The 24,027-nt window shown below is 42.4% G+C and overlaps 1 protein-coding gene across 2 annotated transcripts; it reads left to right on the top strand.

Moving 5' to 3' along the window:
* Nucleotides 1-631: 631 nt before the first annotated feature.
* Nucleotides 632-23,524, top strand: ranbp2 (RAN binding protein 2). Of its 2 annotated transcripts, XM_085765462.1 has the most exons (30): nt 632-873; nt 2,330-2,397; nt 2,498-2,609; nt 3,980-4,132; nt 4,700-4,930; nt 5,076-5,218; nt 5,362-5,557; nt 5,711-5,851; nt 5,948-6,107; nt 6,298-6,479; nt 6,903-7,102; nt 7,389-7,512; nt 8,087-8,248; nt 8,553-8,690; nt 9,292-9,423; nt 9,603-9,827; nt 9,968-10,051; nt 10,276-10,414; nt 10,533-10,627; nt 10,719-15,381; nt 15,907-15,984; nt 17,044-17,220; nt 17,609-17,695; nt 18,018-18,193; nt 18,976-19,255; nt 20,485-20,571; nt 20,679-20,833; nt 20,906-21,179; nt 21,282-21,637; nt 22,388-23,524. In XM_085765462.1, the coding sequence occupies exons 1-30, from the start codon at nt 802-804 to the stop codon at nt 22,691-22,693; spliced, it is 9,396 nt and encodes a 3,131-aa protein (XP_085621588.1). In that variant the 5' UTR covers nt 632-801; the 3' UTR covers nt 22,694-23,524. The 2 variants fall into 2 exon arrangements, with proteins under 2 accessions (XP_085621588.1, XP_085621589.1); XM_085765463.1 differs by lacking the exon at nt 15,907-15,984.
* Nucleotides 23,525-24,027: the final 503 nt, after the last annotated feature.

Raw genomic sequence — 24,027 nt, 5'->3', positions numbered from 1 at the left:
TGGAACATGACGTTACTTTGTAGGTGTAGGAGCCCAGTCTATATCATAGAGTACATATATTATGTTTTAAAATGAGTCCCCTGCTCTACCTTGATTCGCAACACACATGGCTGTTGTGATTGATTGCTGTGAGTGACTACACACACAAAATAAATCACACCAAGAGGAAGTATTGGCCATTAAAGTCAGTCTTTTACTATATGGGTAATATCTATTTCCATCAGATAAGGCCTAAACATCTAAGAGCATAGCACTAAGCTGTTTAGATTATTGTCCATGATAAAAAAATCTTCTGTATTTTTCTTTTCTGCACTTTTATTTTTTACTTTAATCTTCAAGTGCCAAAAAAATAATTATATTTTATTTATATATATGTATATACACAAACATACAGACGAATAAAATGTTAGATGCAGACCAGCGATTAGTGTGATAAAGAATAAATACATTGGTGTGTAAATTATAACCTGCAGTTCAACGCAAAGCGGGTTCACCCAGCCTGCCCACCCCACTGTATAAAGCCTGCCCACCCCTTCTTCAAAAATAAAGTGCGTCAGTGTGCGTCATACCGAGTACTCGGTTCTCATTGGCTGGGGATCCCGATTCAAGAGAGCGCACAACCCACGTGACCCTCTGCCATTTGATGGTAATGAGACTGCGCAATATCATCATGAGCAGTTAACGTTGAGGAGTGACAGTCGAGCCGATATTAAAGTCAGTTTTTTTTATATTTGTTTTGTGATTTGCTGGTATCCAATGTGCCAGAGTTTGCCGTTTTAGAGATAGTTGTTATCGGAAGCCATGCGGCGAAGTAAGGCTGAAGTGGACCGTTACGTTTCTTCAGTACAGAGTTCCTCTCCTTCCCTCAAAGAGGTAAGTTGAACCGGCGGCTAACGCTAGCGTGCCGCTGCCATCATGCCAGCCAGCATGTGTCAGCCCCAACACCCGGTTAAATCCAAGCTAGGTAACGTTTAAATTAACCGGACATTTCATTGTTTACTTTGAATCCCCTTGTACAGTGTAGCCCTGCCGACCGTCCTCCGTTAGCAACGCGGACGTTAGCAACCCGCCATGGTAACGCCTCGTCTCGTCCTCCCGTTAATGCCCGGAAAATGCGCGGCACTCGCAGGGTTGTTACAGCAGCAGCTAGCTCATTAGCCCTGCTAGTTAGCCGTGACACAGTCAGCTAGATAAACCACTTGTTCATTTAAAAACCAGTGTGATTCACCCTGGACAACAAGGCTTTGACGCTCCCTTTTACCAGAATACGCGTCGTTAGCTCTAACTATAATAGTTACATAAAATAAAACTTAAAAATCTGCTGTTATTTGAATGGCTCACTGACTACACAGAAGTTACTGGACCGGTACCTAGCTAGCCAAACTTTACTCAACTCAGTAAATCGTATGACACCGAAGAAGAAACCCAGTAACCTCATAGCTATGTAGTTTCGTTTTCGTTTGGGAGTAAAAGAAAGAGAAGCAACCACTGTTTGTTCATAGCAATTTTGTTGCAAAGTGTTTTCCTGAAAAGAAGATCATTTACATATACAGCCGGATAATTGAAAGTATAAACAACAACAGATAGCATAAAATAGCCAAGGTGGGGTGAGGGAATCTTGTATCATAATTCATAATCATGTTTTATGATAAGATATAAATGATACTAAGGATGTAGTGTGTTCAATTTCAATGGTGTGATCTACAGTTTGGCAGGGCACTTTAAATCACTAGCTGAAACCTAGGAGTGATCAGGAAGCTTTTATGGCATCAAATAAACAACATAAAGTCCATAAGTCACAGTGATTTCATTGTGGCTCCTGATGTAGAGATAGTAAGACCAAGTGACTGGGTGACATTTGTTTGAAATAATCAGACTGAATGTCCTAATGTGCAATTGTTTTTATTATTCTATGTCCTGGCAACCACCAAATCTCTAGAAATTCCTGGTACCACTCTGTACCATGTGGTAGGAAAAAACGCTATATACTGTAGTAACGAGTAGTTATGTAGGTATTAAACCTCAGCAAGTACAAAATGGCAACACTAGCTCACGTTTGGACTGAAAGTGAGCAGTAAATCAATAGTGAGTTTAATCCAATTGCCATGTTGGCCGACAGGCTGTTTGCTTTTACCATGCCAGGACACTGGTGTCATTTGTATGTACGATTACACCTTCAAAAGTGTCATCTTGTAAACTGAATTTCAAGTCATGATAATTTATGTCATTAAATTTGCTTAAAAGCAAAAGGCAAGAAAAAAATATGATTACAATGACTCAAAAAATTGCCCTATACTAATATGTATCTCCAATGTTTTCTTTCCTACAGAAGCCAGTCAAAGGGTTTTTATTTGCTAAACTGTACTTTGAAGCAAAAGAATATGAACTTGCAAAAAGGTGAGCACACACACACTGTTGTTGACTGAATACAGTAATTGCTTCTCAAGATGTGTCTTTTACATTGACAGTAATTTTGCATGTTTTATGCCCATACTAGACATGTATCAGAGTATCTCAAAGTCCAGCAGAGGGATCCGAAAGCGCACAAATTCCTGGGACAGCTCTACGAGAGAGAGGGGGACATCGACAAAGCAGTAGGATGTTACAAGGTAGACAAAACATGTCACAACAAGTGTTTTATGAAAATGACTAAAGTCTGCTACATACCCTTCATTCATAAAGGTAGAAAAGTTCAGATGGGGTATTCAAATATGTTGGTCAATATGAAGAAGTACAGTTCCTAATGGAGACTCATTCCACAGCCCATTGACTGTACATTAAATGGCTTACATCAAGGCAGCCAACCCTACAGCATGGATAAAGTCTTACCTCTAGTTTGCAATACAGCTTAGCTACCTGCCAGCATCTGATTCTCTTAACATCTTAACTCCTTCAGCGTTCAGTTTCTTTTTTGTTTGAATGTACAGACTTTTAATTAGGACTATGTAAATGGGTTCTGTTTATCAGGTTACCCAAAACAGTTCTGCTATTGCACTTCATAGAAAGTGTGCTGAGCTGAAGAAATTCAATGACAGTTGTGCTAATATGAAGAGGTCTATTTTAGAATACAAGGTTGGTACAAGGAGCCCATTAATTATTGGAAGACAAAGTATTTGGGGTTGATGTTAACACCTACACAAGGAGGGGTAATTGCACAGCTTTGAATGTAGTTAAATTTACTTTCCTGAACAAATTTGTCACATTCATTCAATTTTAGATATGTTTCCTACATATTTTTGACACCAGAAATCTTAGTTGGAAATATTAAGGCAATTCATTCTAAGTAACAATTTAATCCCCTCTATTTGTTTTGTTTTCCAAATAGTGGCACACTCAACTATTATTAAATCCAGAAGACCCATCGTGTAACAAACTTAACTGTATACTCATTGTAATGCATCGTCTCTCCTGAACAACTTCAAGAGGATCTATTTTATATTGCAGAGAAGGGAAACCTTTTGGGTATTATAAAGTATTTTTGACTATATAAACCCAGTTCATTTCCAGTCTTCCTATTGCAAGTCATTGCACTTCAGCTGGATATACCAGCTGTGAAAAAGGCCCATTTGAGGTGTTGAAGCGCTGTGTGAACCACAGAGCAGCATGACCAGGACTGACTGTAGTCCACCCTGCTGCTGCTGACACTTTCCAACTTAAATAAAACCACCTCCAGACTGTATAAAAAATTAAATCACAGTATTACAGTATGATGAGGAGGTGGTGTTAAGTTTTTATCTCTGTATTTTATTTCTGTTATCACAAATGTAGAACCAAAAAATAGCATGGCATATGATGCAGATGATAGGATTCCTCAAGTAGAAAAGTCAAGTCAGCTCACAAACATGACTAGATGCTTTTACATGTTGCACATTGTATGAAACACTCTTGCCTTTTCACTCTTGATTAATTGTGGTAATTGACCCTAGTATGCTGTCACCTGTGTGTGTGTGTGTGTGTGTGTGTGTGTGTGTGTCTGCAGCGGTCAGTGGACTTGAACCCAGCCCAGAGGGACCTGGTGCTGAAGGTGGCTGAGCTACTCGTCAGTAAGCAGGAATGTGACAGCAGAGCAGAGTTCTGGGTGGAGAAAGCTGCAAAGCTGCTGCCAGGAAATCCTGCAGTCTTCAACCTGAAGGTGAGGGGCTTTTTCCCCCTCCTCTTTCCTCTCCAGTAGGAGAGCCTTAACTGTTAAACTCATCTAATATCACTTTTAATTTGTACCAACAAGTGCCTAGATTGTAGCCCAATGTGATCTCTCCCTGTTTCATTGGCTGCCAGTCATGATCATCCAATTTTCATGAAAAGCATGCAAGCTCTAAATCTGCATTAATACCTCTAGTCTGGGATCACCTTAAACCAATTGCCCGTGGCTAATACTTCAGCGTCTGCAGCTGAGAGAAGCACTGCGTGCCAAGTAGTGTAGTCCCGCCTCTCACCACACCTGTGGAGAGTGTGGAAGACTGATGTAACTTATGCCATCTGCAATGAATACTAGATATGATTGGTGTCAGCTCGGATGATCTTTCTGGGGGATGAGCAGTATTGGTGGTTAAAAAAAAAAACAGCATCCCTAAATTTAAATATGCACAGAACTTTGCTTTGTAGTCATGTGTATACAGTCCATGAAGGAGGTGCATATAAACTAAGAGCAGACAAGATGCTAAAATTATTCTTTTTGTTTGATCCATGCTGCTTCACACAGGAGCGTTTGTTGAGTCGTCAGGGTCAGCAGGGTTGGAACCGGTTGTTCGACCTTCTCCAGGCCGAGCTAGCAGCCAGGCCCGGTGATGCACACGTGAACGTGAAGCTGGTCCAGCTGTTCTGTCAGGATGGTCGACTGGATGAAGCTGTCAAACATTGCCTTGCTGCTGAGAAAAGGGGCATGCTGAGCCACAGTCTGGACTGGTACACAGTGGTGGTGCGCACTCTGCAGGTGAGCATACACTCCCATTTAGGCTGGCAGTAGCTGTAGTCTAATATATCTGAAAGGTTAGGATGAGGAGATTTTTCTGAAGCTTTTTAGATCTGACCTGTTTAAAAAGCTAAATAATACTATTAATCAATTACTTTTTTTCCAGGAATATCTGGCTCAGCCTAGTGTATCTAGCAATGAAAAGATGAGCCGGCGCCTCCAGAGGGAGCTGCTATTGGCCCACTGCAGCCTGCTGAGAATCACACTGTCTGAGAGCATCATGCAGCCCAGTCGTGATGCCCTCAAAGGGTAGGTTGTGTTGAGGATGTACATGCTCTGAAGACAGGCTGATTCCATAAAATCAAATCTTCAATGCTTCCATAAGACGAACAATATCCATGTCGTTGTATTAAACTCAGTACTGTATATTAAATCTGTATTTGTGTGTGTAGGTTTGACCAAGCTATGCAGTCACTGAGCAGCGTTGCAGGCCGCCACACAGATGAGCTCTGTGAGGTGTTTGTGGAGATGAGAGGTCACCTCTACCTGCATGCAGCCACACTGCTGTTGAAGCTGGCACAGGATCGCCAACAGACCTGGAGGGCTGTCATTGACCTGGCTGCACTGTGCTACCTGCTGGCATACCAGGTACTAACATAGCAAGAAACACAAATACAGCCAGCACCTATCACCTCGCTAACTGCCTGTCAGTTTGTTCCTCTGTTTCCATTTACAGATTTTACTCAGCAGCTACAGCCAGCAACTTTTAACTGTATTCTGACTCTGTTGTCTGTCCACCAGGTCCCCAGACCAAAGCCGAAAGTGACCAAAAGAGACCAGTCAACCCCACACCTCCTGGAGCTGCTGGCCAACGATCGACAGAGTCAGGCTGGACACATGTTGCTCAATTTGAGCACTGATTCATCCACCTTAATCAGAGAGGTGAGTCAGTTTAGTTAGACTGACAAACTGTTTTATATTCATAGAAACAGACATAATCATTTTATCTCATTATCACTCAAAATTTTATGTGTGCAGGTGGTGGAGGCATTTGGAAATCGTAGCGGTCAGGACTCTCTGTTTGAACTCCTGTTCGGACCACAGGCCTCCACTGGATCTTCATTTATTGCCAATGATGACATTCGTTCCATTAACACCACGGGTCCAGAGCTCTCCCAGTTGGTCAAATGGGACACTGGTACATAACTAATAGTTACAATAGTTGACTGGTTTTTAAAGTGACATTAATCCCCCCCCCCCATTTCACTTTTATGTTTACAAACTGCCATAAGTATCTTTTTTCAGACATTCCCAAGTAGTGACATAAAGATACATTTTTCCTGCACTTGCTGCATTACATTATAATAACTGTGTTGTCTCCTCTTTAGGGTCCATTATGCTTCATGGTGGTGACTTGCAACATCTGAGCTGGTTGGGACTGCAGTGGACTCTTCTGGCCCAAAGACCAGCCCTGCGAGCCTGGCTAGCACAGCTCTTTCCTAGGCTTACTTTGGAAACCTCCAAACTAGACACAAATGCACCAGAGTCCATTTGCCTACTGGACCTGGAGGTAAGATGACTCATAGGACTCATCAAAACATTTACTGCTATATTAAAAAAAAAAAATACATATATATATATATATATATTTCCAGTTGACATTTATCAAATCCAAACCACTTAACAAATGAGAATCCTCTCCAACAACTTTTCAGATGAAAATTACATATTAACAGAATCAACAATCAATTCTGGCAACACTGAAGAAGCATGCAAGCTTCATCAACCTTTGTCTTTGCTAATATGAAATAAAATGAGAAAAATAAAGCGTATGCTTAACGTTCAGATGTTTTACCAAGTGCCATATAAATCCAAACCAACTGTATGCCCGTTGGCTGTGCCTTGTTTTTAATTGGTTCTGAAATTAAATTTCCTCCCCTTCTTTCAAACGTGTAAACATGTTTCTGTCTCCTGTTTAAATTTTTCCCTCCAGGTGTTTTTGTATGGCGTCGTGTTCTGTAGTCACTGCCAGCTTCAGGAGACAGCAAAAATCAGCAGTGGGATGAACCAGCAGCAACATCAGCAGCTGTATGAGCCTCGCTGCCTCCCGCTTCCTCTCCTTCGCCTCTTGACCACCGAGAGACAGAGGGAGTGGTGGGATGCCATCTACAGCCTCATTCACAAACGAGCAGCGTGAGTCTGAGAATACCTGAAGTGATTTTATCAACCACATCTCACATAATGGATGTTATCTGCTACCTTTGTTTACTTTTTGTAGCGTTTGCCAGAAACACTGCCACTGATTGTTTTTGTCTAAGTGTCAAAAAATATTTAGACAAAGTGTCAAAAAATATTTAGACAGTTGGTCAACATAAAGTGCAACTGTTGTCTGGCAGCTTTATAAGTGACATGAACAGACCGAAAAAACACAAATTGTTAAGTTATTTTTTCAGTGTTATTGATGTGTGTCTCCTCGCAGCCCTAACATGTCAGCCAAGCTACGGATGATTGTGCAGCATGGACTGAGCACTCTGAGGGCTGGAGAGAAACATGGGCTTCAACCAGCACTTGCCATTCACTGGGCTCAGTGTCTCAGCCAGACGGTACAAACACACGCACAGACACACACATATCTGTAGAGAGAACAGTGTTGTATTTGATTGTATTTAGAATAAGTAAGTACTTGTGTGCTTAACTCAGATTCACAAGTCACTGTAATGCTAACTAAATTTGTGATTACTGAATCAAAAGGTCATACCTTGGCTTAACACTGTATGAGAGCTACTGGACTGCAATAGGAGAAAAGCATCAGTTATGTAGGTGGCAGCCATGCACACAGACATTTAGCACAGGCAGAAAAATACCACTTGGAAAACTCTGCACCTTGCCAGATACTGTGCAGGGACACACATGCCTCAACACCTGCTCCTCTCTGTCACTCACTGTACAACTGCTAAATGTGATCAACGCTGAGATGTCCAAGGGGCCACATGTGCAGCCCTGCTGACTGAGTGACCATTTGTTTTATGTAGAATTTGCAACTGAAGAAACAACTGTGAAAAGTGCATGCGCTGTTTTTTTTACTTTGCTGATAATGTCTAGCCTGCATTAAGCTAATGTGGCCTGTTCACATTTTGTCTTTGACATGTAGCTTTGTTTTTATGTTTAATAACCCAGGGTGATGGTGTAAACTCGTACTACGACCAGAAGGAATACATCGGCCGCAGTGTCCATTACTGGAAAGTTGTTCTCCCACTGTTGGAAAGGATAAAAAACAGACGCAGTATACCTGAACCCCTTGACCCCCTCTTCAAACACTTTCCCTCCAAAGATATACAGGTTATTACTGTGCTCATGTTTTCTTTTATTATAGGAAAGTTTGCATTTGGTTTGGGTTGTTGCACCACTCTCGTTTTTTCAGGAAGTATTGTCTTGGGTCTGAAGATGCAAGGACTTGGCTTTGCCTGCAAATAACATAATATTTAATGCTTCATCTCACTGTGTTTATATCTTTCTGTGTGTTTGGCTTTCTTAGTTTTTATGTATAAGTGTAAGAAATAGTAGTCAAACAACTCATTTTTTGCTAGATCTTGAGGTTTGGTGTTTGATTCCCACTTAATAGTTCATTTGTGCCTCTGTTTAGATTTCTTCTGTGAAGGGTCATGAAGAGGAATTCAAGATAGCATATGCAACTCTCCTTGACATTGAGGGAAGGACAGAGGAGGCCATTGCTACCTTGGAAACTATCAACAACATGTCGTCCATCTGGCATTTGGCTCAGGTAAGTCATTGGCTTCCACACAGCTTGATTCACATAAGTTATGTTTTTATGTACTGTTTTATTTTGGTTAAGGTTAGCACCTCCATTGCCTCAAAAACAAGCAATTATGCCACCACAGACAAAAATGTATGCATCGATGAAAGATAATTAAATAAGGTTAGGGCTCATGAACATGTATTTGCCATGGATGTTGGGATCGGTATTGGCTTTGACTTTCCTATCCGTGAAAACCCAAATATGTTATTTTTTTCTGTTAAGTCGGTCCAGATAATATTTTGATGACGGATGCTACTAGTCTAAAGTGACAATATTGCTACAGTAATAAAGTCACTCACTGTTAGTGCCACAATACTAACTAACATTATGCATGTTAGTTTGGTTTCGGGGTTTTTTTTCTCTCCATTCTTTTGGAGCTTCGTTGTTGCTTTGATGGAGACAGCAGCTGGCTTTAAGAGAATATGTTGATCAAATTTATCTGACCCTGTCCATGAATATGTGGTATCAAATTGGTGTGCCTTTTTAAATATGAAAGCTGATGCCTCTGACATTTATACATGTTTTTTTATTTGTGTTTCCATGATATTCTGCATTTCTTTGGCAGATCTACCAGCGGCTGTCAGAAGAGGCCAGCAGTGGGGTTGAGGAAACCCAAGACAGGTGCATCACATTCCTGAGAAAATTCAGAACCTATCTGTCTAAGATCTACAATGCCAATGCTGATGACATTGACAAGGTATTTTTTTTTCAATCTTCAAAATATTTAGGGCAAAACAAACTGCTGAAAAATTCACAATTCATTTGTTCATTTGTAGATTTGCAGATTGAGGCAGCATGGTGGACTTGTATTTGTGCTTTTATTTATGAATGTGAACAATGCAGCAATATAACTACAGCCTGTGTTTTGTGTCCCAGCTGCCTGTGTCCATGGAGGAAGTTGTTGACCTCCTAAATGACGTGAACCAACAGCTGGGGGAGAGTGGGGAAGCTATGGATGAAGAGGAGGAAAAAGAGGATTGCCGAAGAAGACTAGCCCACTCTAGCCCTGCGCATCCTACTGAAACCAGTGCCACCATATCCCACATTAAGTTTTCCACTCCCTCTCCCAACAAAAGCTTGGTCTCTCCTTCCAAAAGACTGGTATGTTTACTTTGTATGTTATCAAGACTATCAGGGACTTCTTTATGTCTTTGAAATATTGTTTTTATTGTAATTATTTTAGAGACTTTGGACTTTAACACAAATAATTGATTTAATCATTTATTTCCCTTGCCATTCAGATTTCTCCCAAGACACCACCTCATTGGGTGGAGGACCAGAAGAGTCTCCTTCAGATGCTTTGTCAGCAAGTTGAAGCCCTCAAGGTCAGGATTAGACTTGCACAAAAGGAGATGCTTATGGGAATATGATAAAGTATATTTAGTCTGTTTTAAGTTGAGGCCTGGTACTCTCTACATTTGAAAATGATAAAAATCCACAGTAATGGTTTGACAGTTAGTATTCATTCGCATGAAAATGTCATGGTGTTGGTTAAATGTTCTAAATGTTTCAAGTAAGTTGCTTCTCACTAAAACGTCTTATGTTGTAGAATGAAGTTCATGATCTGAGACACAACTCTTCAGGGAACGGAGGCTCCCCTCATAAGATGTATGGGGAGAGCTACGGGGCTGAGGGCCTCCAGGAGCCTTTTACCCCAGTCCAGTCCTACCATGGTGCCCCCTTAACAGGTACCTAAAGGGACCCAAGGCATATCTAATATTAATTTCTTATGTGGAATAGTAGTGGACAGAATTTGTTCATGAAATTAACCTAAATCTTGATATACATAATTTATCTTTCTTGAAGTTGCCACAACGGGCCCCTCTGTGTACTACAACCAATCTCCAGCTTACAACTCTCAGTATCTCCTGCGCACAGCAGCAAATGTAACTCCCACCAAGGTAATAATCATCTAACATTGGTTTATTTTAATACATAGGGTACACTGTGCAACATTTATTCTCAGATGTTTATTCTTTTCTCTTTGCACAGGGTCCAATGTATGGTATGAACCGTATGCCACCTCAGCAGCACATGTATGCTTACCAGCAGCCCACTCACACACCTCCACTGCAAACAGCCCCAACCTGCATTTACCCTCCTCAAGAACAAGTCTTTGGTGCCCCTCTACGATTTGAATCACCAGCCACAAGCCTTCTTTCCCCGTATAGTGAAGAATATTATGGCCAGAGTGTATCCCAACAAACCACTAACCCACCTTTGCCTGAGCCTGGCTACTTCACCAAGCCATCTGTTGCCCCTGTCCAGCCACCAAAGAGCATAGAAGGGAAACCAATGGACTTTGGGAAGCTGTCCTTCGGCCAGCAAGCACCTGCTGAAGTCCCCAAAGTGCCTAGTTTTGGAGCAGGAGCAGTTGCCCAGTCAACCCCCTCAGCTGCTTTTAAATTCAACTCCAACTTTAAATCCAATGATGGCGATTTTACTTTCCCAGCCTCTCAGAACAAGCACAGTGAAAGTCTCCTTGGCCTGCTTACGTCAGACATTCCATCTAAAACAGAAACTGTTCCAGAGAATCCTACAGCTCAGGAGCATTCTCAGAGCCAAACAAATATTTTCACCTTTGGCACTAAAAGTACAACTAGCTTCTCCTTTGTTGATTCACAGAACACAGGCACAGGAAGTTTGTTTGGAAAAGTTGACCAGCCTTTTAAATTTGGGGAAGATTCCACACCAGTGTTTGGGGTATCCAGTTATGCTGGAGAAAAAGAAAGGGCAGCAGAGAGCGACAATGACAGCACTCATGTTGAGGAGGATGAGGATGGCCCTCATTTTGAACCCATTGTACCTCTCCCTGATAAAATAGATGTAAAAACGGGTGAGGAAGACGAGGAGGAAATGTTTTGCAACAGAGCAAAGCTATATCGATTTGACGCAGAGACAAAAGAGTGGAAGGAGCGGGGGATCGGCAATGTTAAAATCCTAAAACACAGCGCTAAAGGGAAGGTCCGCCTCCTAATGAGAAGAGAACAGGTCCTTAAGATCTGTGCCAACCACTACATCAATGCTGATATGCTACTGAAACCCAATGCTGGCTCTGACAAATCCTGGGTCTGGAATGCCATTGATTATGCAGATGAAGAGCCTAAGACAGAGCAGCTGGCCATCCGCTTTAAGACAGTAGATGAGGCATCACTTTTTAAAGCCAAGTTTGAGGAAGCCCAGAAAATTGTATTCATGTCACCAGAAAAGCGCGACCATCAGGAGAAGAAAGAGGAGAGCTTAAAAGATTCAGAGTCACTGGCATCCCAGTTTGCACTCAAAGAAGGGGAATGGGACTGCACTGTATGCTGTGTAAGAAATAAACCCACAGATGCACGGTGTGCTGCATGTCAAAGTGCCAATCCCAATTCTTCATCAAAACCAGAAATTCAGGCTTCTGCAGAAACCAAAGCCAGTCCCTTTACCTTCAAATTTGGGACTGATTCCTCAAAATCCCGTACTTCTGGCTCCCCATTTACTGGATTTGGTGCTTTTGGATCTTCTATACCATCTTCATTTACATTTGGGACCAATCCCTCAAAACCTGCGGACACAGTAACCAGTGCATTTGGATCTAGCTTTGGGGTTCAGTTTGGAAAGATGTCAGGGCAATGGGATTGTGACAAATGTTCTGCAAGAAATGAGGCCTCTACAGACAATTGTGTTTCTTGTAAAACCCCTAAAGCCTCAGCTAAAACAACTGCCACAGCACTAAGCACACCAGCTGCAGATGCCCTTGGAGCGCAGCCTTCTACTGTTGAGCCTGGGTTTGGTGCCCAGTTTAGCAAGAAGCCTGGGCAGTGGGACTGTGATGTATGCGAAGTAAGAAATGAAGCTGTTGCTGACAAATGTGTTGCCTGTAATAGTCCCAACCCTGCTGCTAAATCAACAGCGGGGGCTCAAGCAGCACCAAGTGTACCAGCAATGTCAGGATTTGGAGCTAATTTTGCAAAGAAGGATGATAATGAGAGCTCCTCTTTAGAAGCCATGTTTGCCAAGAAAGATGGACAATGGGACTGTGACATGTGTCTGGTGAGAAACGATGCCTCTTCTGCTAAGTGTGCAGCTTGTCAGACACCAAACCCCAATGCTAAAAGCACAACCAGCACTTCCCCCTCAGCCTCCACCTTCAGGGGCTCAAGCGGGGGAGCTCAAGCAGCACCAAGTGTACCAGCAATGTCAGGATTTGGAGCTGATTTTGCAAAGAAGGGTGATAATGAGAACTCCTCTTTAGAAGCCATGTTTGCCAAGAAAGATGGACAATGGGACTGTGACATGTGTCTGGTGAGAAACGATGCCTCTTCCGCTAAGTGTGCGGCTTGTCAGACACCAAATCCCAATGCTAAAAGCACAACCAGCACTGCCCCCTCAGCCTCCACCTTCAGCTTTAGCTTTGGAACCAAGAGTTCATCAAGTCAGCCTGCTGCAACTGGATTCACAATGCCTTTTGCGACTGGCAGCACTTTTCAGTTTGGTCAAAACAAAGATAAAATCTCAGCTTCTTCTTTCAAGTTTGAAAATCCCCAGTCTGGATCTAGCACCACAAATGCTACAGGCTTCTCTTTCTCAATGCCCATTTCAGCCAGTGGCTTCAAATTTGGCATTCAGGACACTGCAAAAGAAACCCCCTCAACTGAAGATCCAACACCTCCATCAGGGTCAGCTTCCAGCTTTCTTAAGAGCATAGCTGACAAACACAATGAGAAAGAAAACATGACTACATCCTCAGTGGACCAAACGGAACAAGATGAAAATCCATTAATTTCTGGAAAAGGAAGTACATTCAGTTTTGCCGACCTGGCAGAGTCCTCTGGAGCAGACTTCGAGTTTGGCCAGAAAGACCCTGATTTCAAAGGTTTCTCTGGAGCTGGTGAACAAGTGTTTTCATCATTCCAAGCAACTCCGACCAAGACAGATGCCTCAAATGACCAGGAGGACGATGGTATGTACAAAACAGAGGAAAATGATGATATCCAGTTTGAACCAGTGGTTCAGATGCCAGAGAAGGTGGACCTGGTGACGGGGGAGGAGGATGAACAGGTTCTTTATTCACAACGTGTCAAACTGTTCAGATTTGACACTGCCACTAGTCAGTGGAAAGAGCGTGGTGTGGGAATACTAAAATTTCTGAAAAACAGCGCTAATGGCAGGCTTAGGGTGCTGATGAGAAGAGAGCAAGTCCTGAAGGTGTGTGCCAACCACTGGATCACCACCACTATGAATCTGAAGCCTTTGGCAGGCTCAGATAAAGCGTGGATCTGGATGGCCAATGACTTCTCTGATGGAGATGCTAGCCTCGAACAGCTGGCTGCAAAATTTAAGAGCGCAGAGCTTGCGGAGGAGTTTAAAGAGAAGTTTGAAGAATGTCAGAGACTTCTTTTGGACATCCCCCTTCAAACGCCACACAAGCTTGTTGACACAGGAAGAACAGCACATCTCATTCAGAAAGCAGAGGAAATGAAGTCTGGTCTGAAAGACTTAAAATTCTTCCTGACAGATGAGAAGACGAAGATCAAAGATGAAGATAACCAGGGAGATGTTACAGCATCCAGCAATGTTTCAAACCTTGTAATCAAGGCTCACAATGAAACCACAGGCCCCACCTTGGAGTGGGATAACTATGACTTAAGAGAAGAAGCTTTGGATGATACTGCTGACTCTTCAGTCTATGCCTCTCCCCTTGCTAGTAGCCCCTTGAGAAAGAACCTTTTCCGCTTTGGAGAATCCACGGGTGGCTTCAACTTCAGCTTCCAACCTGGCATCAGCCCATCTAAGTCTCCTGCTAAGCTCAACCAGAGCAGAACATCAGTGGGTACTGATGATGAGCAAGATACAACCCAGGATGAAGAAAAGGATGGCCAGTACTTTGAACCTGTGGTCCCCTTGCCTGACCTGGTGGACATTTCTACAGGAGAGGAAAATGAACAGGTGGTCTTCAGTCACAGGGCCAAACTGTATCGGTATGACAAGGAACTGGGCCAGTGGAAGGAAAGGGGTATTGGAGACCTCAAGGTATTGCAGAATTTTGACACCAAACGAGCAAGATTGATAATGAGGAGAGACCAGGTACTTAAGATCTGTGCCAACCATTGGATCACATCAGCCATGAAGCTGGAACCTATGAAAGGTGCTGAGAAGGCCTGGGTCTGGAGTGCCATGGACTTTGCTGAAGTAGGAGAGGGAAATATTGAGCAGTTAGCTGTGAGATTCAAGCTTCAGGAAACTGCAAATACATTCAAACAGGTCTTTGAGGAAGCCAAGGTTGCACAAGAAAAACAGGAGCTCATGACTCCAGTGACTTCTGGAGGTGCCACATCTCAAGACAGTGGGCCTGCAGGATCTGCAAAGGCTGCTACACCGGTATGTGGGAAGGCAGCCATCGCTGTACTGGAAGAGACCACAAAAGAGCGCACAGAACTGTCCCCTGACAGTAAACCATGTGATCCCGGTTCTCCAAGTCCTGTCAACACCTCAAAGACAGTGGTGTCTCCCCCTAAGTTTGTCTTTGGCTCTGATAGCCTTCAGAAGATTTTTGGCACTCTCAAATCTCAATCTGGGACCAAGGAACCTACATCTGGTTCAAAAGCCAAAGATTCTGGACGTTCTGCTGAGGGGTCCCAACTTGCGGCACCTGCATTCAAAATCCCAGAGAAAGGTAAAACAAACATCCTAATATGTGAAATATTTGTCTGATTTTCTGTTTTGAATGAGTATCATGACTGTTTTGTTCATTTTTATTTTTACTTCATTGTCTTGTTCCATCTGCATCTCATTGCTCCATCATCTTCTTAGTTGACCCAGCCAAGACACTCCTCAGTTTGTACTAGGGCAGAAATTGAATTTAAACCATAGATTTCTCATTTCATCCGCATCTAGCCACTTTCTATGCTGTATATTGTTTAATTTACTCAAGATAAACCTGTATCTTTAGTAAACATGAAATACAGTAAATGAACTACAGCAGATTTTTGGTGCTGCACATACTGTATATTCATGCATACCCATAGATCTAGTCTGTTATCGGTAATTAGGTTTTTTTTTTTTTTTTTTTTACATAGTTCAGAAAACACGCGCTCATAGTGTTTCACATTTTTATTTAAAAACTTTTCGCCTTGTTTTCTTATCATGATATCAACCTCACAATTAGTTTCTCTTCGCCCAACAACCCATCATCCCTTAGGGCTGGATTTTAGGCTTTTCAAAGATAACCCAATGGCTTTTTGGACCAGCACATCAACCACCCAATTTGAACCCCCAGGTACTCTAATCACTGCAGTGTGTGTTAACACTTCTCAGCTGTCACCTGGCTGGCCCGTACTACTAGAAAGAAATAACCTGGATGCACGGAGTGAAAAAAAACAGTGGAGCTAATGTTTTGCATGTCCAGTGTGTGGAGGTGCAGTTTTTTAATATACAACAAATTTTAGTGTAGTAATAGTTATAATATTAGACAGGTAACACTTGCATCACATGATTTATGTGTCTCACACAGGAGGAATTTATACTAAATAATAAAAGTCATGGTTTAAATAGTGCGAAATGTGTACATTTATATAATTTCATTAAAACTATTTAAAAAGAAACTGCTGACCAAACATCAAATATCTAGTTATGTTTAGTCAGGTCTTCTCTCATATTTATCTTGAACTTAAATTGAGGCCAATCGTACTCTGCTTAGGTTCATTGGGTGTAAAGCTTTTCCAGTGATGCTAAAATTGGTTTGTGGGAATGTGATAATGTAATGATAAACATTGTTGGCTTTGGTAATGATCATTGACTAATTCATTAAACAAAAGACGCAATCCAAGTAGAGTTATGAATCCCAACAGCAGGTATGTCAGTTAAAGTCCACGTCTATTGAAAAGTGAGCTGAGGAGATTCCACACAGAGCGTCCCTCAGAGAGGAATGCACTGTGCCAACGTCACACACTCCATTTTTAGTGCAGGATGTGTAGCAACAGTGTGAAATGCAATTCCCTGTCCAGTCTGGCTTCTGCCGGTTATGTGCAAAGGCCAATTAGAGCTAAAGCTGCAGTGTTTATGACGTTTAATTTTACAATATCAAGTATCCAGCAAGTGGCGTAGTCTGTCAAATAAAATTGAAGACAGAGACATGCATACAGTAATGTTCTCTTAATACAAGTTGTCTCAGAGTTGCAAATCAAGTGCATGCCGTCCCTTTTTTGCTGTGCATGAGATTTTTTTGTGTGTGGAACTAACACCCGTGTTTATGATGGGAATACAGATAAAGATAAATAAAGATCTTCACCTGTCTGCCTATGTATTGTTCTACCTCTATCTTATCTGTATGTCACAGGGCCCCCTCAGGCAGAGGGAGATGATGCAGGGTCGGAGGACGACTCGGAAGTGGAGGTTGTGTATGTCAGGGAACCCACCGCTGAGCAGGCAGCCTTGGCCAGGAAGCTCCTGCTGCCACTCACCTTCTTCTGCTACCAGAGTGAACCAGGCTACATCAGTGATGACCAAACTGACGGTAACTAACATACAAAACAAGGAAATGAATATATAATATGAGTGTCTGTTTTGAATAAATTCATTTAAAATATGAATTTTTGCTTTATCTCTTTTTATGTTTTCCACAGATGTTTTAGTCACAATTATATGAATCTGTAGAAAAGCACAAAAGCTCTGTGTTGCTTTTGCCACTGTGTTGTTACATTTGAGCAAGCACACATTACTTTCTGCCTATGAGGCTACTGTATATGCATTTCATGTAAACATCCTGAAATTTGAATATAGGAAAAGTAAATGTAAATCAGGTAGACATTCACAAGTCTGCGGGAGTGATGTGGGATCTTCTCTCACAGCAAACACAAATAGAATTTGGACTAAATACTAGTTGAATCTGTTTTAATTTCCAGATGAAGACTACGAGTCAGCAGTGAAAGCCTTGAATGGAAAACTCTACCCTGATCCTCCAGAGAAAAAAGCTGCAGCGTGTTCTGATGGTATGTGTTATATCCTGTCACACAGTGATATGTTACTCGATTATGTCCAACAGCTCACCCTCACTTTTCATCAAGTACTGTTGCTTTGATTGAATGCGCTGTTCTTCAGCCTTAAAGGGATATTTTAACATTTTGGCGAATTCGCCTATTGCCATAATCCCTATAGTCTTAGGAGTAGGCTCATGCCCGGCTGGTCTACATACAGCTTGCACTGACAATTAAAGGTCATGAACCTACTCCTGAAAACTGTAGGATTATGCCAATAAGTGAATTTGCCAAAATGTTGAAATATCCCTTTAACATGTGTGTGTGCTGCATTCAGAGCCAGACTGCCAGGTGGTGTGGGAGAAGAAGCCGACACCGGAGGAGGAGGAGAAGGCCAAAAGCCTCCAACTTCCACCCACTTTCTTCTGCGGCCTGAGCACCACAGACAGCGACACTGACCACGACAAGCCTGAAGACTTTGAGACAGAAGTCCGCAAGGCACAGCAAGACCTGGTAACAGATACAGCATTTAGAAAGACACTTCATTTTGTCGAGTATAATAATTCAGGTCAAATGAACATAAATACTAGGAATGCCTTTTTTTTTTTTTTACCCTGATCTGTGACCACCCAGGCTGACTTATATTCACATCGAAACACTGAAAGTCTTGGATAACACATGTAAAGTTTATAACTTAAAATGATATGATATGAATGAATGAGGTTACTTTGCCACTGTAAAGGGTTTCTTTTTATATTTTCATAGAGGTGCTGTAGAGTGGAGGCTCTTCTTCCCTTTCAAGCTATTTTTGATGAGAACTGACAGTGTTGTGCAGAGAGCTCACAAACTGATAACAGCCAAGTTTTATTTAGGACAGTCATCAAGTTACTGACAGAATCAACATTAATCTGTAACAGCTGATGTGGCGTACTGCTGCCGATGAATTTATGTTTGTGTATCTCTCATTCACTGGAGGAGAGAAAGTCTGGGACATTCCTACTAAATACAATAGATACACAGTATTCATGCATGTTCTCTGCTAGCAAGTGTTGATTCAGAAACACAACTATTTCTCATCCATGATGACACATTGTACTTTTAATCATACAAGCAGATTGTCTTAGCTATGTCCACTTTCAGTGTTGAATAACTGAGCAAGTAAATATGATAAAAATATATTTGGTTTTTATTCGTTAGTGTAGCATCTTTAGTACAGTTATAGTAACAGCCCTATCATTGTCAAATATGTATTTAATAATTGTTTAGTAATTGTTTTATTTCTTCACTTTTATCAGGATGCTGAGTTAAACCAAACTGGAAAAGCCTCCACTGCTGAATCGTCGGAGGAGCCGGCACCAGACCCGTCACCCAGCAGCACAGACGCTGCAGGAAGCATGTCGGCACCTGGAGAGCAGACCTCAGACCAGCCAACAGAGACTCAGAGTGAACCTCCCAGCAGCAGCTCTCCCATTGACCTTTCAACAAAGAAGAGCCCAGAACCAGAGTCCAGTAGTGGGACTGCAGCTTCCCCTCCCCCTCCCCCTACCACTACCACTACCACTACAGCCAGTCAAGGTACACACCACCACAGCATCTGTCATGTTATGGAAACACTGCTCTTAAAGTCAGTTCTGCTCAGCTCAAATGTTGATGAGATTCCTCAATTTCAAACCTGGTGTCAGTTGGAACCAGACACAAGTTATAATTTTCCAGTATTTAAAAAATAAATAAATAAAATAAAAGTTTAAAAAAGCAACATTAATCATTAGGTTAGGTTAGGTTAGGTGTATTGGTCTCCACCAGGGAGAAATTTGTCGCAGAGACAGGGAACACGTTGCATACATAAAAACACATGCAGTGCAAAAAGTACATCAGGTTAAAAGACTGGTGGAGTAAAAAACAGACCGCACTAGACAATCCCGCACATACGGCAAACTGATGTGAACGTCCACTCAGGCCAGCATTCACATGCATCCACACCGCTACACTAACTGGAATCATAAATATACATTCATATCAGCATCACATAACCTCAAACATACATGAATCCATTCATTCACATGACTTGGCCCATAGTTTGAGTCATAATACATTCATTTCCATATACACATAGCCTATGTTCGTATACCTATACAGAAATGTCACAATCATTTCCTGCTGTTGAGAAGCTTGGTTGATACAGGCACAAAGGAATGTTTGTATCGATTGTGCCTGCATAAAGGAAGCCTATATCTCTTTCCAGAGTTCAGGAGAGTATATTCACTGTTCAGCACATGAGAACTATCTGTTAAAATGGTATTTGCCTGTCTGATCATCGCCTGCTCAAAAAGGTCCTGTGGATTAAGGGGGGGTGTTATTCCTATAATCTTGCCAGCAGTTTTGACAAAGCCTTAACAGTTAAATTACCTAACCAGCTGGTGATACCATAACGGAGTACTGACTCGATTGCTGCTCTATAAAGGATTAACATAATATTTTTTGCAAACTCCAAATACTCTGAGCCTTCGTAAGAAATGTAGATGTGGCAGCTGCTGGTTATTTTATATAATTCAGTAAGATTATGAAATGTCTTCATGATGGTTTTTACATTATGTTATTGATCATTTTAAATAATCGTCCTCTACCACTGAACATCATCTTTGCCATCAAGGTCTGTCAGTTGCAGGGTTCTTGCTTTACAAGACTTGACACTGTTCATGTTGCGTGTCAAACTCTTCGTCTGCTGAAGTCCTGCAAACACAGAAGAAAAAGAAATCCTACGTTCAGTTCAGTGTTTGATTGTAACTTTGTTCCTCTCACCACAGACTCCTCCTTCGGCTTCAACTCTCTTGGGGGCTTCTCTTTCGCCGACTTGGCCCAAAACACTGACGGATTTGCTTTTGGAAGCAATGGTTGGTTTCAACATTGTCCAGCTAACTGTGTCATGTCTCTGTTGGCCTCCAGTGAGGTATCAGGTATTTCATCTCACATTTATTGTTCTCTGTTCTCTTTCATCTAGACTCCAACTTCTCGTGGGCAAACGCAGGAGCCACAGTGTTTGGCGCCGCAGTGTCCTCTGCACCCAAAAACAAGGGTGAAGAGGGTGGCAGTGATGAAGAGGAGGCTCCTAATAGTGACGACATTCATTTTGAGCCAATAGTGTCACTGCCAGAGGTAGGTTTTGTTTAGGCATCAGATTGAAGTTAGGTGAATCAGGACCACAGCTCACCACGTTCTGTCTCTCAGGTGGAGACTAAGTCTGGAGAGGAGGACGAGGAAATCCTGTTCAAAGAGCGAACCAAACTGTACCGCTGGGACAGGGACCTGGGCCAGTGGAAGGAGCGCGGCATCGGCGACATCAAGATCCTCTTCCACCCGGCCAAACATTTCTACCGAATCCTGATGAGGAGAGAGCAGGTGCTGAGGGTCTGCGCCAACCACACCATCACTCAGGCGATGGAGCTCAAACCCATGAACGCCTCCGCCAACGCGCTGCTGTGGACGGCAACCGACTACTCAGGTACTCGCTCGGCACGGACATGAAGTCGGTGTCTCCCCTGGTGTTAGTGTTCGCGGTTGTTTCAGTCTTCACTCTGTTTTTTTTTTGGTTTGTTTTTTTCAGACGGCGATGGCGCAGTGGAGCAGCTGGCGGCGAAGTTCAAAACCCCCGAGATCGCTGAGTCCTTCAAGAAGATCTTCTGCGACTGTCAGAGCAGGCTGGGCCCCAACAGCGGAGACGCCTCGTCCGTCCTTTCACCACAGATGTCGAGAGTTCAAGAGCACTCCAGAGACAGTAACCCTCAGGTGTTCCTCCAAGTGTCGGCCGACGGCCAAACGCTGGGCACCGTCACCGTAGAGCTTTTCTCCCACATCGTCCCCAAGACGGCAGAGAACTTCAGGGCTCTGTGCACCGGAGAGAAGGGCTTCGGCCTGAGGGACTCCATCTTCCACAGAGTAATACCAGACTTCATGTGTCAGGTGAGGAGGAAAGACATTCATTAATAAACCTACAGTTCCCTCTCATTACTGCAGGCTCAATGTTTGTAATAAAACCACTCATTTGTGGCGACAGTGCTCAATAACAACAAGCAACACATCCCTATTTTAAAGGGCATTTCCAGTCGTTATCAATGTTTAGCTCAGATATCAGGTCACCTATGATCAGTTCATTTCATACTCCCAACTGCAGCGCGTGGACGTTAATACTTGTTTTTGTTCAAGAATCTGTCGTTTTTTCAATGTTCATTAATGGGCTCCGGGCTAATTTGTTCTGTGGTCCCAAGTAGCATCCTTTTGACCATCATTTAAAATTTAAAAATTCTGACTTACCGCGACTTCTGCATTGTTCCTTTTCTGGGTCAGAGAACAAACGCCTCAGAGTCCCTCTACTGTTGTGTTCTCTGACTGAGGACGTTACTTGCGACCACAGAACAATTTTAAAATTAGTCCGGTGCCAAACGTCTGCACGCTGCAGTTGGGCGTACGGTATGAAATGAACTGACCATAGGTGACCTGATATCTGAGTAAACATTGATTACGACTGGAAATGCCCTTTAACTTGGCTCAAAGTGCTTCTTAACAGATGTTTTGATTCATGGTTGTCGAAGCAGCAGCGTCACATTGAGCTCATTATTTGCCAAAACGACACTATTGTTTTTATAACTCCATCAAGTGGACAGATTGTTTCTGAGAAGTTCAACAAGTTCTCCATTTTATTTAATTTTTTAGGGCGGTGACATCACAAAGAGCGACGGCACAGGAGGCAAGTCCATCTACGGCAGCAAGTTTGAGGACGAGAACTTTGACGTCCGGCACACGGGCCCAGGTATCCTGTCGATGGCCAACCGCGGGCGCGACACCAACAACTCGCAGTTCTTCATCACCCTGAAAAAAGCCGAACACCTGGACTTCAAACACGTGGCTTTCGGCTGGGTGCGGGACGGCATGGACGTGGTGCAGCAGATGGGAGCGCTGGGCTCGAAGGCGGGCGCGCCCGCCAAGAAGCTGGTCATCACAGACTGTGGGCAGCTGTAGCTTTTTAATGTCAACATCAAGATTTACTGTCAAGGTCAGAGAGGCCTCTGGATCATGAAGCGTCCCCCCTGTGCAGTGCAAACCCTCCACTCAGCTCCACTTGACATCTGAGAAATAAACCCCATCCACAGGACGACTGGTGAAGGCCGTTCAATTTAGAACCTCCAGTGACCTGGATTAGAGATTATTTTCTTTATAAATTATTACTTCACAAATGGGAAACATGGTGTAGTACTGTGGGGGAGGAGGCACTTGGAGCAAACCTTATATAATGTTGCTCTGTTGCACTTGCATCTTTGTTGTATGTCAATAAATTCTCATAATTTTGTTTATTTTGTGTGTATAATTGTACATGGACTACTTTTTTAATGTCTATCTTTGTTCCTCTGTATTGCATGTGTTCAGTTTGACTGTGCTGATCCTCTTCATAAGCTCCTCTCGGGTGTTTTTCCCTCTTTTGAAGAAGTCTTAACTCTAACTGAACCGGTCAGCTCATTGTTTGGGAGCACCTGTAGGATTGTAAGCGTGTCCCCGCCTTCTCTCCAGATGCTGCCTCTGTTCTGTTGACATTAGAGCTCCCCCAGTGAGTTTTCTTTGTGCAGATTTGATTTCACAATGTTCAGATAACTGGGCTTCATATTCGCCCACATAAACCTGAGTCACCTCACTGTGTTGTCCTGTGGACGTGGGGTGGCTCCACGGTCACGCTACATCTGGTTTGGATTTTACTAAGGCAATGATGTGTTACCATTTGAGATGATCACAGTTGAAATAGAAATGGTGCTTGTTGTACCATGATAGAACAATAAATAAAGTTGCTTTACAAGTAGCAGATGTTTGACTTCTAATGATTATCTGTGTGTAGCTGATCAGACTGTCACAGAAACAGCATTTTAATATCAGTATATTTCATCTTCAAGATAAGCACATTTAATTAAAAAAAATTAAAACATTGTGATGGTGTGACACACGTTGATGTTCCAACCCACAAGTTCTCGGTAATTTTTCCAAGTCACTCCGTTCTTATGGGTTAAACCAGTGGTTCTCAAACTTTTTTTTACATCAAGGACCCCTAAATTGACACACATTAGACCACGGACCCCCATTGAACAAAATTTTGAAGCAAACACCAGAAATACACAAATATTTGTTCTGAGACTGAATATAACGTTATTTTTTAAATTAATTTTTGGAAATATTGTAGAGACATTTCTGGAAAAAAGTGGTAAGATGTCTTTAAAAAAACAACAACAAATTTAACATTTTGTAGAAAAAATTTGGTAAAAATTCTAGACAAAAGTGGTAAAATTTCAAGAAAAAGTTGTGGACCCCCT

The sequence above is a fragment of the Trachurus japonicus genome, chromosome 21, assembly GCF_045865225.1.
Source record: "Trachurus japonicus isolate A0001 chromosome 21, Traja_1.0".
Classification (NCBI taxonomy): domain Eukaryota; kingdom Metazoa; phylum Chordata; class Actinopteri; order Carangiformes; family Carangidae; genus Trachurus; species Trachurus japonicus.
This window is presented reverse-complemented; position numbering and strand designations above follow the sequence as displayed.

Excerpts from the sequence above, each read along its gene's own strand:
- ranbp2 (XM_085765462.1), top strand. The coding sequence starts at position 802 with ATGCGGCGAAGTAAGGCTGAAGTGGACCGTTACGTTTCTTCAGTACAG. Across the intron at positions 2,610-3,979 it reads AAGCAGTAGGATGTTACAAG|CGGTCAGTGGACTTGAACCC; the intron begins GTAGACAAAACA and ends GTGTGTCTGCAG. Across the intron at positions 5,558-5,710 it reads GCTACCTGCTGGCATACCAG|GTCCCCAGACCAAAGCCGAA; the intron begins GTACTAACATAG and ends TCTGTCCACCAG.